The sequence below is a fragment of the Oncorhynchus nerka genome, linkage group LG12 (genome assembly GCF_034236695.1).
Source record: "Oncorhynchus nerka isolate Pitt River linkage group LG12, Oner_Uvic_2.0, whole genome shotgun sequence".
In the NCBI taxonomy this organism is placed as follows: domain Eukaryota; kingdom Metazoa; phylum Chordata; class Actinopteri; order Salmoniformes; family Salmonidae; genus Oncorhynchus; species Oncorhynchus nerka.
The window spans coordinates 80,079,656-80,096,814 of NC_088407.1; the positions used below are offsets into that span (position 1 = coordinate 80,079,656).

Sequence of the window (17,159 nt, forward strand, 5' to 3'; positions counted from 1 at the left end):
TCACCCCTACCTACATGTACAAATTACCTCGACTAACCTGTCGAATACATTGAAAAAAAAATGTGTATACGTTTGAATGATTCGAAATAGTTCTCCAAATCAGAAACAAAATTAAATGGGCTTTTTCTTCATAAAATGATTTGTGTATGAAAAATGTTCCTAATAAAATAAAGATATTTATAACATACTGACACGCAATTGCGGAAACACTGTAGTAAAACAATATGTCAAACTTAGATATTTCAATGGTTGAATGCATTATGTTTCCAAAATATAGTTTTTCATCAGTCCAGAACACCTCACTATGAAACAATGACAGAATAAGTGTTCAACAGATTCAGTTTCTAGCTAACTTTATTCACTGGTATTAGGTATATATTTAGAAATCAAGCTATTACACGGGTAGAATCAATGGATAATCTTAAAGGAGATCTCCTTTACTTTAATGGTCACCATACCTTTGTTGGAGTGAGCCAAGCACGGTGCCAGTTTACATCAAACGATGAAGTCCAACAAAATATAGCAGAGGGGATATAATTCCTGTAGAAAATATCCCTTAATAAACAATTGTTGAAGTTCTTATCTAGTAACCCTATGCTATTCATCAATAGATATAGATATGCATTATTCTGAAGTAAATATTTTATCCCACAAGGTATAGATTTTATAACAGTGTCATATTCCTTGCTTGAAACCTCAAAGTTGTATCTTTCCATTAATTCTCTCAGGATAAATAGATTCCCACTAATACTAAGTAATTGGTTGACAATGTTTTTCGAGAACCGAAGCTGGTTGCTGTAACCTCGTAGGGTTTTGTGCATTTTATCCAAGGTCTGAACCACGGCTTTCTGATGCGGGTCCTCTCGCAGCGCCCAGTCCATGACCAGACTGGTGTAGTGCTCCAGCGGTCCGCTGTGGCGGCATTGCTGTCTTCTGCAGCAGTCTGGAGAGCATCTCCATCTGTCGAGTAGCCTGACCAGTAGACAAGATCACAGAATTAACGTTAACATCCTGATGCTGTGGTAGTAAGATATATAGCTAGACCCCTGTGGAGGTTTAACGTTACGTGTTTAGAGGAGCAAAAACTGTTATCCAGTTAACGTTACGAAGTTAGCAAGAAAGCTGTCCAAAGATTTGTCAGCGATTCGTTATTCCCTCGTCTCAAAAAGGTACGTTTGTCAGCACCGTAACAATGCAGCTAGCTAGCTAGCTAGCTATTGATGTCTTTATAATAATGGCTGATTTATGTGCTTGTTGCCAGTTAATTAGTTAGCCAGCCTGACTGGACAAGTCTGGAATGGAATTAAGTTTGACAGGTTAAGGTAACTAGCTAACTTTAGCTATACTAACTATTAACTAACTGTCAGTTGATACTCATTTGAAACGACACACCAAAATAATAACAAATTGATACCAAAATAATATTCTCACCTCGTCTGGAAATGTCGGTCACACCGTTTCATATCGTTGTCGAGGAACAGGACCGCTCTTTCAGTAGAAGTCTAATGATGGGCGACATTTTTGACGACAACATGCACGTCGCCATTTTGGCTTCAAATGCAACTTTATTGAATCAGGAAAAAATGAACAAAATTATTCTTAAGTGAGCCAGGAGAGGGCTGTATTTCACATTATGCTTATTTTTTTCATGAATAGAGAATAAAGTAGTTTACTAAATATGCACATTTGGTTGCAGTGTTGGTCTATTTGATCTCAATTGGCAATGAATGGCATTGGCAGTAATAGTCTATGGGACAGACCCCTAAATTCGTGAAGATGCCTCATAGTGGTTTTCTTGGTCTATGTCCCTAGTTGGAACATGTGTGATAGCAGTGCAGCAATGGCAGCTTTCTCTGTGTTATTCACTCTTTATTTCATCCCTCCATCTCATTCATTTTTCCCATAGGGATTTTACTATGACAAAACAATGTCAGTATACAACAAGTTATTGCCCACATATACCCATTAATCAGATATAATTGCAAAGCTAAGATTAACAGCTATCCATCAGATACAATTTCGGGAATGTTCACGTCAACAGAACTTTGACATTTGACCTCTAGTGTACATATCAGAATGACCTGTATAAATTACTTTAAAAAGGAAACCCTGATAATGTTTGACAAGTGGTTTTGAAAGTTCATGAAATTATGTTTCAACGGATGTACAGTGCCTTCAGAAAGTATTCGTACCCATTGACTTATTTTGCCTGTGCCTAGCTCCATTCCGCTTATTTTTTTATCCTGAATAACCTTATGTCAGTTATAAGTCCCAAAGAGGGTGTTTTGTCCTGTTGGTGCATTCATCCCAGTCATCAGTCCCAGTCTCCCGAGTGGCACAGCAGTCTAAAGCATTACATCTCAGTGCTTGAGGCGTCACTACAGACACCCTGGTTCGAATCCAGGCTGTATCACAACCGGACGTGATTGGAAGTCCCATAGGGCGGCACACAATCGGCCCAGCGTCGTCCGGGTTTGGCCGGTGTAGGACGTCATTGTAAATAAGAATTTGTTCTTAACTGACTTGCCTAGTTAAATAAAGGTTAAATAAAAACATCTGCGATATAGTATTGGGTTAGGTACATATTTGTCATCAATGTGTGTACATTTACAATGGTAATGAAATGGTCAATTTGAGGAAATGTTACTTAACATACTATTTATAAGTGGAATGGAATGGTTTGCCTTGTGTGTTAGGATTGTGGGCTTTGACACTCTTATGTAGGTGTCATAACCAACCATAAAATATTGCAATATACTTGTATGTCACAACATATGTGTCATTACAGTGTTATGACAATGCTATGACATGGTTATGACCGTGTTATGACGCTAGGTGTCCAATAAAGTGTTACCAAAAGGGTCAATGCAGATAGTCCTGGTCGCTACAGTATTTGGTTAACTATTAAACTAACTACAGTATTTAACAGTCTTATGGCTTGGGGGAAGAAGCTGTTCAGGACTCTGTTGGTTCCAGATTTGGTACATCGGTACCGCTTGCGGTGACTTGGGTGGCTGGAGTCTTTGACAATTTTTAGGGCCTTTCTCTGACACCACCTGGTATAGAGGTCCTGGATGGCAGAGAGCTCGGTCCTAGTGATGTACTGTGCTGTACGCACTACTCTCTGTAGCACTTTGCGGACGGATGCCAAGCAGTTGCTATACCAAGCGGTACTATACCAAGCGGTGATGCAGCCAGTCAAGATGCTCTCAATGGTGCGTGTCAAAATGTTTCAGCCTTCTGAGGGCGAAGAGGCGTTGTTGTGCCCTCTTCAAGACTGTGTTGGTGTGTGTGGACCATGATAGATCCTTAGTGATGTGGACACAGAGAAACTTGAAGCCTTCGACACACTCCACTACAGCTCCGTCGATGTGAATAGTGACGTGCTCAGCCCTCTGTTTCCTGTAGTCCACGATCAGCTCCTTTGTCTTGCTGACGTTGAGGGAGAGGTTGTTATTCTGCCAACACACTACCAGGTCTCTGACCTCCTCACTATAGGCTGTCTCATCGTCTTCGGTGATCAGGCCTACCACCGTTGTGTCATCTGCAAACTTAATGATGGTGTTGGAATTGTGCGCGGCCACGCAGTCGTGGGTGAACAGGGAGTACAGGTTGGAGACGAAGCACGCCCCTTGAGGGGCCCCCGTGTCGAGGGTCAGCGTGGCAGATGCGTTGTTACCTACCCTTACCACCTGGGGGTGGCCCGTCAGGAAGTTCAGGATCCAGTTGCAGAGGGAGGTGTTCAGTCACAGGGTCCTTAGCTTAGTGATGACCTTGGAGGCCACTATGGTGTTGAATTCTGAGCTGAAGTCAATGAACTGCATTCTCACATAGGTGTTCTTCTTGTCCAGGTGGGAAAGGGCAGTGTGGAGTGGGAACAGGAGTGGGTCCAGGGTGTCTGGGATGATGGTGTTGATGTGAGCCATGACCAGCCTTTCAAAGCATTTCATGGTTACAGATATGAGTGCTACGTGGTGATAGTCATTTAGACAGGTTACCTTGGAGTTCTTGGGCACAGGGACTATAGTGGTCTGCTTGAAACATGTAGGTACAGTGGGGCAAAAAAAGTATTTAGTCAGCCACCAATTGTGCAAGTTCTCCCGCTTAAAAAGATGACAGAGGCCTGTAATTTTCATCAAAGGTACACTTCAACTATGACAGACAAAATGAGAAAAAAAATCCAGAAAATCACATTGTAGGATTTTTAATGAATTTATTTGCAAATTATGGTGTAAAATAAGTATTTTTTTACATTTGAATTACATTTCGTTCTGTATTTTCCATGAGCTCAAAGCAGTTTCTCTACGGATAGGCTAAATCAGATCAAGCCCGAACTGTGCGATGTAGTTGTAGTTTACAACAGGCCAATAGTCTACATAGTTTAGTGCAGAAAAAGTGGAAATGAACTACATTGACCGTAATCCATAGCGCACCTATTGTCCGGACTGTGTGTTTATTATGCCTGCTATGTTAGAGAGAGAGAGAGCGACTGAACAATGCGCAATCCAGGGGGATTTAGAGCAGTTGCTCAAGGTACTGTACATGTATCTTTAACTGAAAATACATTAAGTGATTGATCATTGGTATTCAGCAGTCATAAAAAGTATGCCTTATTTAATTTGAACAACTACTAAAATAGTGATTTTGTCAGGAAGCAGCTTTAGAGATGAGATGATGACTTGGAATGAAATAATAAAGTAATCAAATAAAACAAATGTAATATACACAAGTATACCAGACATTAAGGACACCTTCCTAATATTGAGTTGCAGCACCCCCTCCCTTTTGCCCTCAGAACAGCCTCAATTCGTGGGGACATGAACTCGACAAAGTGTCAAAAGTGTTCCACAGGGATGCTGGCCCATGTTGACCCCAATGCTTCCCACAGTTGTGTCAAGTTGGCTGGATGTACTTGGGTGGTGGACCATTCTTGATGCAGACGGGAAACTGTTGAGAGGGAAAAACGCAGCAGGCTTGCAGTTCTTGACACAAACCGGTGCACCTGGCACCTACTACCATACCCTGTTCAAAGGCATTTAAATATTTTGTCTTGCCCATTCACCCTCTGAATGGCACACATACACAATCCATGTCTCAGTTGTCTCAAGGCTTAAACATCCTTCTTTAACCTGTCTCCTCCACTTCATCTACACTGAATGAAGTGGATTTAACAAGTGACCTCAATAAGGGATCATAGCTTTCACCTGGATTCACCTGGTCAGTCTATATCATGGAAAGAGCAGGAGTTCTTAATGTTTTGTCCACTCAGTGTATACAACAACTGAAATATTTAATTAAAGTAATGTGAATAACTGATGGTTAAGAAGTGATAAGCAGTAATGGACAGTCCCTACCATCATGGGACTTTATACATTATATTATTCTGTGTTCTGTGCATTCAACCCACATAATGGATAGTGCATTAAAATTGAAACCGAACCGACCTAAAAAAGCACTAATCGCGGGGCACACACACACACACACACACACACACACACACACACACACACACACACACACACACACATCTATGTACACTCTCAACACTTTCAAATGAATTCCTATTGTAATTAGCGGTTGGTTTGAGGGTGTCTTCTATACTAATTATACATCCACCCAGTTTTGGGCCTGAGTATCAAGCAGCAAGACATGGGAGATACAGCCGGCAGGGTGTTACAGGCTTGTTGCCATGACAACAGGAGAATGTTTCCCAGCACTGGCAGACACACACACACACGCCATTACAGTGGAATCCGCCTTGCTTGGAGATTCCGCTCTGCGGTGCAGTTGAAGACATTTAGAAGCAGGCAAAGACACAGACAGGACAGAGGGTGATTCAATAGGAGAACAACTGAAAAGGGACATACTCTCCAATCCTCTTTCATTCTGATGGTGTGTGCCTTTATTTTCTGTTGTCTTTGTCTGCACAAAGGAAGGATGAAGCATGCTGCATGCTAATGCTATGTTTTAACCACTGTAATGATTCAGCATTGCCTGTGTGTCTAGCCTTCTGCGCTCTACATATGAGACATGCATGTCGATGTTGTTTTCATCAGTAGGCTAGGCTGGCTCTTGAGGCTGCTGCTTTTCTAAGATTATAGTGAGCGCTGTCATCGTAATGCTAATTCATAGCTGTGTAGCCATGGTGAAGTCAACCCCCCCTCCCTCTGCCACTGCTGAATGCATTAGTGTAATGAGGAGTCTGAAGCCAGCCAGCCTGTGTGCCGTGCAGCAGAGACGAGAGGAGCAGAGAGAAAACATACAACACAGCAGCTAAAGGCAAGATGGCTTCAACAGCCTGCTGAGGCAATGTGCAGGGTTTAGAACCTTCTTCTGCTATTCTGGAATCTAACCGGGATCTAAGAAGGGAAGCGTTTGGTTCTCAAGCGTTCTAGATCAAAGGAGATCAGGTAATGGAAGCTCTGGGAGACAAGCAGACAGAATGTTGGGGTTCATGCACATTGAGGATAGGATGGACTGGATGGTGGAACTGCCACTGTTTTTTATTATGTGCCATGCAGTCTTCAATTAATATAATTATTTCTCCCTTTGTGTTTCCCTCCTTCCTGTGTCTCCCTCCAGCTCCAATGAGTGTACCTGCAGCAGCACAGAAAGCAGACAGCAACAGTGAAATGCAGTCGCCTGCAGTGTCTCCCTCCTTCCTCCCCAGCCAGCCAGGAAAGATTCCAGGCAGGAAGAGGGGGAGACCCCCACTACATCGCAAGATGGATTTTCCAACCCGCTACCCTGAATCCCTCCCTCCCCTCAAAGTGCCCAAGAAGAGGGGAAGAAAACCTGGCTTCAAGGTCAGTGTCAGGGATGGGAGGAGAGAGAAAGAAGAGGGTATTAGAGGAGGGGATGGAAGGAGAGAGAGAGGGGAGGGATGGAAGGAGAGAGAAAGAGGAGGGGATGGGAGGAGAGATAAAGAAGAGGGTATTAGAGGAGGGGATGGAAGGAGAGAGAGATTAGAGGGGTTGGGAGGAAAGAGAAAGGGAGGGGATGGGATTGGAGGAGAGTGAAAGGGGGGGGGGTGGGATTGGAGGAGAGGGAAAGGGAGGGGATGGGATTGGAGGAGGGGGGGGGATGGGATTGGAGGAGAGGGAACAGGGAGGGGATGGGATTGGAGGAGAGGGGGGGAGGGGATGGGATTGGAGGAGAGGGAAAGGGGAGGGGATGGGAAGAGAGAGAAAGAGGAGGGGATGGAATTGGAGGAGAGGAGAGGGGATGGGATGGGAAGAGAGAGAAAGAGGGGGGATGGGATTGGAGGAGAGGGAACGGGGATGGGATTGGAGGAGAGGGAAATGGGAGGGGGGGGGAAGAGAGGGAAAGGGGAGGGGATGGGATTGGAGGAGGGAGGGGAAGGGGGAGGGGGATGGAAAGAGATAGAAAGGGGAGGGGATGGGAATGGAGGAGAGGGAAAGGGGGAGAAAAAAAGGGGAGGGATGGGAGAGAAAGAGGAGGGGATGGGAGGAGAGAGAGAAGGGGGAGGGGATGGGATTGGAGGAGAGGGAAATGAGAGGGGATGGGATTGGAGGAGGGAAAGGGAAAGGAGAGGGGATGGGATTGGAGGAGAGGGAAAGGAGAGGGATGGGATTGGAGGAGAGGGAAAGGAGAGGGGATGGGATTGGAGGAGTGGGAAAGGAGAGGGGATGGGATTGGAGGAGAGGGAAAGGACAGAGGATTGGATTGGAGGAGAGGGAAAGGAGAGAGGATGGGATTGGACGAGAGGGAAAGGAGAGGGAATGGGATAGGGACGAGAGGGAAGGAGAGGGGATGGGATTGGAAGAGAGGGAAAGGAGAGAGGATGGGATTGGAGGAGAGGATGGGATTGGAGGAGAGGGATAGGAGAGAGGGGATGGGATTGGAGGAGAGGGGATGGGATTGGAGGAGAGAGAAAGGGGAGGGGCCAGTGGGGATGCAGGATGTTAATAAAATACATTTGATGATGTAGCTTGACAGACTTAACTTCATTTATATTTAGTGGGAGTAATATATAACATGAGGTAGCCTTTGTTTGTTTAATTGAAAACAGTTTTAATTGATATTCTGATTGGCCCTGTATATGCCTAGCAAAATGAAATGCTTGGTAAATATTGCAATACGAAGAGGGGAGAAGTTTCTGAGTAAAAATATCAATGTGTAGATTTCTGTTGAGTGTTTACTAATGCCAATTGAGAACCGTCATTTTTTAGTCTATTGTTGCTATCTCAGACTGTGTGGCATGGCGCTTGCAACGAGAGGGTTGTGGGTTCGATTCCCGTGGGCCACCCATATGTAAAAATGTATGCACGCGCGACTCATTCGCTTTGGACAAACGCGTATGCTAAATTGCATGTATTATTTACAATTAGATACTGAGATCCAACCCCCTGTCTTCCTGCAGCTGAAGCCCAGGATGGTGCTGAATCCCCTGGCCATCTCTCCTCCCAGCAGCACCCCAGAACCAGACATGAGCTCCATCCCCCAGGATGCTGCTACCATCCCCCACTCTGCCACGCCCCAGGTGCTCACAGGTAACTATACCCACTCTGCCATGCCCCAGGTGCTCACAGGTAACTATACCCACTCTGCCAGGCCCCAGGTGCTCACAGGTAACTATACCCACTCTGCCAGGCCCCAGGTGCTCACAGTTAACTATACCCACTCTGCCAGGCCCCAGGTGCTCACAGGTAACTATACCCACTCTGCCACGCCCCAGGTGCTCACAGTTAACTATACCCACTCTGCCAGGCCCCAGGTGCTCACAGGTAACTATACCCACTCTGCCACGCTCCAGGTGCTCACAGTTAACTATACCCTCTCTGCCACGCCCCAGGTGCTCACAGTTAACTATACCCTCTCTGCCACGCCCCAGGTGCTCACAGTTAACTATACCCTCTCTGCCACGCCCCAGGTGCTCACAGTTAACTATACCCCCTCTGCCACGCTCCAGGTGCTCACAGTTAACTATACCCCCTCTGCCACGCTCCAGGTGCTCACAGTTAACTATACCCACTCTGCCACACCCCAGGTGCTCACAGTTAACTATACCCACTCTGCCACACCCCAGGTGCTCACAGTTAACTATACCCCCTCTGCCACGCCCCAGGTGCTCACAGTTAACTATACCCACTCTGCCACACCCCAGGTGCTCACAGTTAACTATACCCACTCTGCCACGCTCCAGGTGCTCACAGTTAACTATACCCCCTCTGCCACGCCCCAGGTGCTCACAGTTAACTATACCCCCTCTGCCACGCCCCAGGTGCTCACAGTTAATTATACCCACTCTGCCAGGCCCCAGGTGCTCACAGTTAACTATACCCACTCTGCCACACCCCAGGTGCTCACAGTTAACTATACCCACTCTGCCATGCCCCAGGTGCTCACAGTTAACTATACCCACTCTGCCACACCCCAGGTGCTCACAGTTAACTATACCCACTCTGCCAGGCCCCAGGAGCTCACAGTTAACAAAAACACCCTCCATTCACCTTTTATGGGAACAAAAACACCCTCATTCACCTTTTATGGGAACAAAAACACCCTCCATTCACCTTTTATGGGAACAAAAACACCCTCCATTCACCTTTTATGGGAACAAAAACACCCTCATTTGCTGTATAATTTGGAAATGTTGGAACTGGGCCATGACAGTTTCTAAAAGAAAGCGCAACAGCAAATGTTATCACATTTCTATCCAGGTGTGGGCAGAATGTTTTCATCTTTTGCAGTAACATTTTTTCAAACTAAGAATGCATGCCGCCAATAGCAAGTGCCCAACACTGACCTCACATTCTGGATGATTGACCGTCTGTTCAAACAATAAATAATTAAATGCTACACTTCTTTTGTTTGTCAATAGATAATTGTGTTAATATCACCTGTCTTGGTATAGTCTCTGAGATTAAATAGACAATGATGTTGCGCTCCTACGAAGGATGTGATCTTACCGTTAGGCTACGTTTGAATGTTTTTGCTTGATTATAATTCCCTTGTGTCAAACACTCAAAACAACAGTATTGACTTGTAATACAATTCTTCAACCACTAGAAGTTGACACTTTCCCGTCAAATTCTAATTTGATAAATACCAACCTTTGCGGGAAAAGTGGTGCACGCAAGGTTGTCTTTTTTGTGCTTATGCTCATCTGATAAACAAGGCCCTAGGCGCTCACAGAGTTTGCCTCACTTTTCCAATGTCTCCCTCCATAATGCTTTGTCTGGTGAAACATCTTGGGTGTTATGAAAAGCCATGTTGGTAATCACATTTCAAATGTAATTTGTATTCTGTTAGTTATAAGCATGTTGTACTCGTTCATTTAAGGAAAGCAACGTCACCAAAGTAGTCGACCTAAGTATCTTTGTCTCCTCTGTCCCTCCTGCTGTGTGTCCTGCAGTGTGTATCTACGTACATCAAACAGGCGGACATGGTTACTAACCCTCGCTCCTACATCATCAAACAGGTGGACATGGTTACTAACCCTCGCTCCTACATCATCAAACAGGCGGACATGGTTACTAACCCTCACTCCTACATCATCAAACAGGCGGACATGGTTACTAACCCTCGCTCGTACATCATCAAACAGGCGGACATGGTTACTAACCCTCACTCCTACATCATCAAACAGGCGGACATGGTTGACTAACCCTCACTCCTACATCATCAAACAGGCGGACATGGTTACTAACCCTCACTCCTACATCATCAAACAGGCGGACATGGTTACTAACCCTCGCTCGTACATCATCAAACAGGCGGACATGGTTACTAACCCTCGCTCGTACATCATCAAGCAGGTGGACATGGTTACTAACCCTCGCTCGTACATCATCAAACAGGCGGACATGGTTACTAACCCTCACTCCTACATCATCAAACAGGCGGACATGGTTACTAACCCTCACTCCTACATCATCAAACAGGTGGACATGGTTACTAACCCTCACTCAAACAGGCGGACATGGTTACATCATCAAGAAGGTGGACATGGTTACTAACCCTCACTCGTACATCATCAAGCAGGTGGACATGGTTACTAACCCTCGCTCGTACATCATCAAACAGGTGGACATGGTTACTAACCCTCACTCCTACATCATCAAACAGGTTGACATGGTTACTAACCCTCGCTCGTACATCATCAAACAGGCGGACATGGTTACTAACCCTCGCTCGTACATCATCAAACAGGTGGACATGGTTACTAACCCTCGCTCGTACATCATCAAACAGGTGGACATGGTTACTAACCCTCGGTCGTACATCATCAAACAGGCGGACATGGTTTACTAACCCTCGCTCGTACATCATCAAACAGGCGGACATGGTTACTAACCCTCGCTCGTACATCATCAAACAGGCGGACATGGTTACTAACCCTCGCTCGTACATCATCAAACAGGCGGACATGGTTACTAACCCTCGCTCCTACATCATCAAGAAGGTGGACATGGTTACTAACCCTCGCTCGTACATCATCAAACAGGCGGACATGGTTACTAACCCTCGCTCGTACATCATCAAACAGGCGGACATGGTTACTAACCCTCGCTCCTACATCATCAAGAAGGTGGACATGGTTACTAACTCTCGCTCCTACATCATCAAGTAGAACTAACCCACACTCTCTCCACTCTTGTGTATCCTGCAGTGTGTATCTACATCAACAAGCATGTCAACATGGGTCCTAACCTGGACAGGAAGAAGCTGCAGCAGCTCCCAGATCATTTTGGGCCTGACAGGCCCTCGGTGGTGCTGCAGCAGGCCGTCCAGGGGTGCATCGACAGCGCCTTCCAGCAGAAAGCCGTGTTCACTCTCCTCACACAGGGCTATGGAGGGGAGAAAATATCAGGTATAACTAGGGCCACGTGCTTTGGTTAATCATGTCACATGACCTGGATTTTGAACCTTTTATGTTAAGCCTTTTCCAGAAATGAGAATTAGACCAAAAATGAAAGCATTTTTCTGAGAATGGTGCTTGGACCATCAGACATACAAATAAAAAGAGACAGTTTGATGAAAAAGCTTTGAATAAAGGTTAGAAAATGACATGATTAACCATAACACAGGCCACTAGGAAAATACCACAGACCCACCTATTGTACAGTGTCACTGAGATTTTGGTTTTATATTTATTAATTTTATTCGTAGCAACTGGCCTGAGGGAAATGATAGAAATTGACTGATTAGATAATCTAGTAACCATGAGAACATACGGATCTGTTACCCCGGGGTTATTGGCCATTTCTATCTTTTGAATGTCAGTGGATGAAATGCATTGGCCGTCCTAGGTTGTAACTGTGGCTTTGAGACATGGCTGTAGACATGTGTCCCCTGGAGCAAAGTTAACTGCAACGAGATTTACTGCGATGGGAAATTTAAATATATTCCAGCGTTGCGTCCCAAATAGCTCCCTATTCACAGAGCAACACTTCAAATCAAATGTTATTAGTCACATGAGCCAAATACAACCTTACAGTGAAATGCTTACTTACGAGCCCCTAACCAACAATGCAGTTTCAAAAAATACGGACAAGAATAAGAGATAAACGTAACAAGTAATTAAAGAGCAGCAGTAAAACAACAATAGCAAGACTGTATACAGGGGGGTACCAGTACAGAGTCAATGTGCAGGGGCACCGGTTAGTTGAAGTAGTATGTACATGTAGGTAGAGTTATTGAAGGGACTATGCATAGATGCCATTGGCTCTGGAATAGGGTCCCATCTGGGACGCAACCCTAGGGGTTAATCAAGTATTTCTTTGTGTTCCAGCCACTTTCGATGGGAAGCAACACCTTCTGAGTCTTCCTGTGGTCAACAGCATGGGCTACGTTCTACGCTTTCTCAAGAAGCTCTGTCGCAGTTTGCACTGTGAAAACCTCTTCAGCGACCAACCAATCCCCCAGCATAATAATGCCTCCTACCAATCAGAGGGTAATGCACTGTCCTGTATTTAATTTAATTCAAAATGCTTTCTTTATCCCACAAGGGAAATGGTGTAGGCAGAGGTGCAGATATGATGCAATAAGGCCCGAGGAGGTGTGGTTTATTAGCCATATACCAGAAACCCCTGAGGTGCCTTATTGCTATTATAAACTGGTTACCAACATAATTAGACCTGTAAAAATGAATGTTTTTTGATACCCGTTGGTATATGGTCTGATATACCATGGCTTTCAGCCAATCAGCATTCAGGGCTCGAACCACCAGGTTTATAATACTTTTTAGAACAATCCTGTGCCTTAACAAGAGCTTTTGAAGATATCACCCCTCAGACATTTTGTGGGCTCAGTTCCTCAAATATTGTGCTATATTGCGCCAGATTGCACATGAAAGCACAGAATGACATTTTGTCAAATACACATAATTTGGTGTTTTACTTGTGTAATCCCTGGTAATCCTAATCCATTATCCAAATCCCTGTATTCCAACCTAAACAAATGAGACCTCCATGCCAGAACACTACCTAGAACATTCTCTTGTACCTAAACAAGAGCACCAGGGAAACCCTCCAAACAGTGTTTGTTTCTTCCGATTGGAGCATAAAAGCACAGAAGGACATTTCATAGACATCTTTAAAGGCTTCAGCTTCTATCGAAAGTTATTCAAAGTATTGCCAATATGTTTTACTTATGTAATCTCTTTCCATTCATATCACAGCTGAAACCTCCATGCCAGAGGAGTATCTTCTGGACCCGTCAGACAAACGCTACTCAATGGACCCAGGTGACTCCGCCTTCAGTGCCATAAGCTCCTCCTACTCATCCAAACCATCCTATGGGTTCCGCTCCTCGCAGCAGTTCCCCAATGGCTCCTCCCCCTTGGGCATGTGTAGACAGACGTCCAGCCCTAACTCCTTCCTGGAAGGCAACAGGATAGGTAAGAAATTGGAGAGTGGAGACTAGGCTTGCAGAATTCCGGTAAATTTCCCAAAATGCCCAGGTTTTCCAGAATATTCCCTCCCGATTCCGGGAATCTTCCAACCGGGATTTCTGGAAAACCTGGGGATTTGGGGAAAATGTGTTTCTTGCTATAATCACAATGCCCTAACCAGGTAAAATAGACCAGCATAGAAATCCTTCTTGACCTCTTTCTCTTTTCTCATGCAGCGTACAATCCATCTCAGGACTCCCAGGAGTCCAAACCGCCCCCCAGTAAGGACCCTTCCACCTGGAGTGTAGAGGATGTGGTGTGGTTCATCAGAGACGCTGACCCGCAGTCCCTGGGCCCTCACGTGGACGTCTTCAGGAAGCATGTAGGCTACCCCTGGGCTCACTCATAATGAATATTTCCTTGATACCTCGTATCCTCTCTCCGAACCTTCTCAAAACGCCTTGGATGAGACAAGGATGTGAGGAATCGCTGAAAGACAAATTGAGATTGAGGCCTGGATCTGCAACAGTTAGGGGAAAGCCCTTTTCTTTTTCAGTTGTTCTGTTTCATGTGATGTTTTGATTTGAGTGGTTGGATTATATCTGGATGTGAAGTTTTGATTTGAGTGGTTGGATTATATCTGGATGTGATGTTTTGATTTGAGTGGTTGGATTATATCTGGATGTGATGTTTTGATTGGAATGGTTGGATTATATCTGGATGTGATGTTTTGATTTGAGTGGTTGGATTATATCTGGATGTGATGTTTTGATTTGAGTGGTTGGATTATATCTGGATGTGATGTTTTGATTTGAGTGGTTGGATTATATCTGGATGTGATGTTTTGATTTGAGTGGTTGGATTATATCTGGATGTGATGTTTTGATTTGAGTGGTTGGATTATATCTGGATGTGATGTTTTGATTTGAGTGGTTGGATTATATCTGGATGTGATGTTTTGATTTGAGTGGTTGGATTATATCTGGATGTGATGTTTTGATTTGAGTGGTTGGATTATATCTGGATGTGATGTTTTGATTTGAGTGGTTGGATTATTTCTGGATGTGATGTTTTGATTTGAGTGGTTGGATTATATCTGGATGTGATGTTTTGATTTGAGTGGTTGGATTATATCTGGATGTGATGTTTTGATTGGAGTGGTTGGATTATATCTGGGTGTGATGTTTTGATTTGAGTGGTTGGATTATATCTGGAAGTGATGTTTTGATTTGAGTGGTTGGATTATATCTGGAAGTGATGTTTTGATTTGAGTGGTTGGATTATATCTGGATGTGATGTTTTGTGAAATATTTACCAGGATTGAGGTCACTCCCAATTCAGTAAACAACCCTGATACATGTGTCCACTTTACTTTTAGTGGAGATTTAATATAACCTGAGTTTCTGTTTCTATCCCACAGGAGATAGATGGCAACGCTCTGTTACTTCTAAAGAGTGACATGATGATGAAGTACCTAGGACTGAAGCTGGGGCCAGCCCTGAAGCTCTGCTATCACATCGACAAACTAAAACAAAACAAGTTCTAAATCTGAACATTTTTTCACGTCATCAATCTGTGGGACCCGACTTTGTGGATGCGTTCCAAATGGTACCCATAACCCACTCGTTTTGACCGTAGCCCTATTGGCCCTGGTTAATACTAGTTCAATATATAGGGAATAGGGTGCCATTTGAGACGCTATATTTTACTGATTATTTTTTGCATTTTCATACATCATGTATCTAAAGAAAACAATGTGATCATGTGATCATGACAGAATACGTTTTTGGATATTCTAGTTTTTCTGTTGAAACAAGGTTTTGGTTTATACAGATGACAAAATATGCAAATTGTGGAATGCATAACTGATACACTGGTTGATAATACCTGGAAGCGAGATACAGCTGTCCTATAAATGTGCTTATTAAGGCACCTATGTGCCCTGGTAAAACACATCAAGTTACGTTTATGATCTGTTGAGAAGTGTGGATTATTTTAGTTAAACTGTTATTTATACCTGGTCTCAAATCTGCGGAATAACTTTGTTTTAATAGATATAGAAAAAGAGGGGTCTCCACAAATGTGATAAACACATCAAAATGGTCCCGTATGGTTTCATTCTATACCTTTACAAAAGTGACTTGAATATGTAGTAGGGTTGGTTTGATGAAGTTCTTAACGCATCAATGCATGTGATTTAAAAACAGGAAGCTACAGTGATGTTAAACATTACTATACTTGGTTTTGTTATTTACACAAAGTAATGTCAACTAAAATGGTTTTGCATATTGTTTTGATAAAATTGCCAAAAAGATCATGTTTATGCTGCAACACATAACGAGACATTTCTATAGTTTAATAAAATAATGATCTCCAGCCTCTTTTTTTATTCTTTTTTATTATTTATTTTACCTTTATTTAACTAGGCAAGTCAGTTTCTTATTTTCAATGACGGCCTAGGAACGGTGGGTTAACTGCCTTGTTCAAGGGCAGAATGACAGATTTTTACCTTGTCAGCTCGGGGGATTGGATCTTGCCTCCTCACAACGTATTTACTATGGACATCTTTTACTACATATCATTCTCGAAACAGAGTTGGAGAGCAATGGATGACAACCCTCACTGCATACCTTCAATTGACCTACAGTATTGGGTTATTAGGCCATATAGCATTGCTTGTGTGCGCCAGTTTGGCAGTATGTGTACTCTTTAGTAACCTGTGTACGTCAATGCTGCTGGATACAATTACATGTCATTCATGCCAAGTCAAATCAACCTGGGACTAGGTCTTTTATTTTGAAAAGAATATTGGAAAGATCTACACTGTAAATCAGAGAATAACCACTGTATGGATTAATTCATTTGTACTGGTGCTAAAGAAGTTCTCAATGTAATGAATATCTCATGTTTGCTTTTGTGTTGTGAGACTTAAATGGAAATCAATCAATGTGTGTATTTAACCCGGCTGTGTATCCTATCGAAGTAATAAAATTAAGAAAATATTAAGGAAACAAGGTGTGGTCTAACAAGCATCTTTCTTGTTGATATCAAGCATCTTTCATAATGAAATCAAGCTTGGGACTCATTTAAAAAATAGTAATGAAATGTTACCCAATGTGACACAATCATGTGTCAATTCAGACAGTTCTGTTTTCACCTTATTGCAGAATAATGTATTAGCCTACAGGTTTACTTCAGTATATTTGAATGAGTTCAACAGTACGGCCTATCCTTTGTTTGGCTCATGGTCTATCCTTTCAGTCATGTTTGTTTTGGGATTGACCTGGCTATTGTAGGTTAG

General features: G+C 43.6%; 1 protein-coding gene and 1 long non-coding RNA gene across 4 annotated transcripts; one reads left to right on the forward strand and one right to left on the reverse strand.

Annotated features, from left to right (window-relative positions):
- Positions 1–336: 336 nt before the first annotated feature.
- On the reverse strand, positions 337–1,557 carry LOC115138778 (uncharacterized). Its single transcript, XR_003864999.2, has 2 exons — positions 1,432–1,557; positions 337–972 (listed from the first exon to the last, which is right to left on the reverse strand). It is a non-coding gene; the product is annotated as an uncharacterized LOC115138778 (long non-coding RNA).
- LOC115138763 (sex comb on midleg-like protein 4) lies at positions 937–16,872 on the forward strand. 3 transcript variants are annotated; one of them, XM_065025853.1, is made up of 9 exons: positions 937–1,169; positions 6,190–6,410; positions 6,583–6,806; positions 8,384–8,513; positions 11,636–11,836; positions 12,758–12,919; positions 13,646–13,864; positions 14,095–14,240; positions 15,279–16,872. In XM_065025853.1, the coding sequence occupies exons 3-9, from the start codon at positions 6,588–6,590 to the stop codon at positions 15,402–15,404; spliced, it is 1,203 nt and encodes a 400-aa protein (XP_064881925.1). In that variant the 5' UTR covers positions 937–1,169; positions 6,190–6,410; positions 6,583–6,587; the 3' UTR covers positions 15,405–16,872. The 3 variants fall into 3 exon arrangements, with proteins under 3 accessions (XP_064881925.1, XP_064881924.1, XP_064881926.1); XM_065025854.1 differs by lacking the exon at positions 937–1,169 and adding an exon at positions 5,616–5,892; XM_065025852.1 differs by lacking the exon at positions 6,190–6,410.
- The last annotated feature ends 287 nt before the right edge of the window (positions 16,873–17,159 follow it).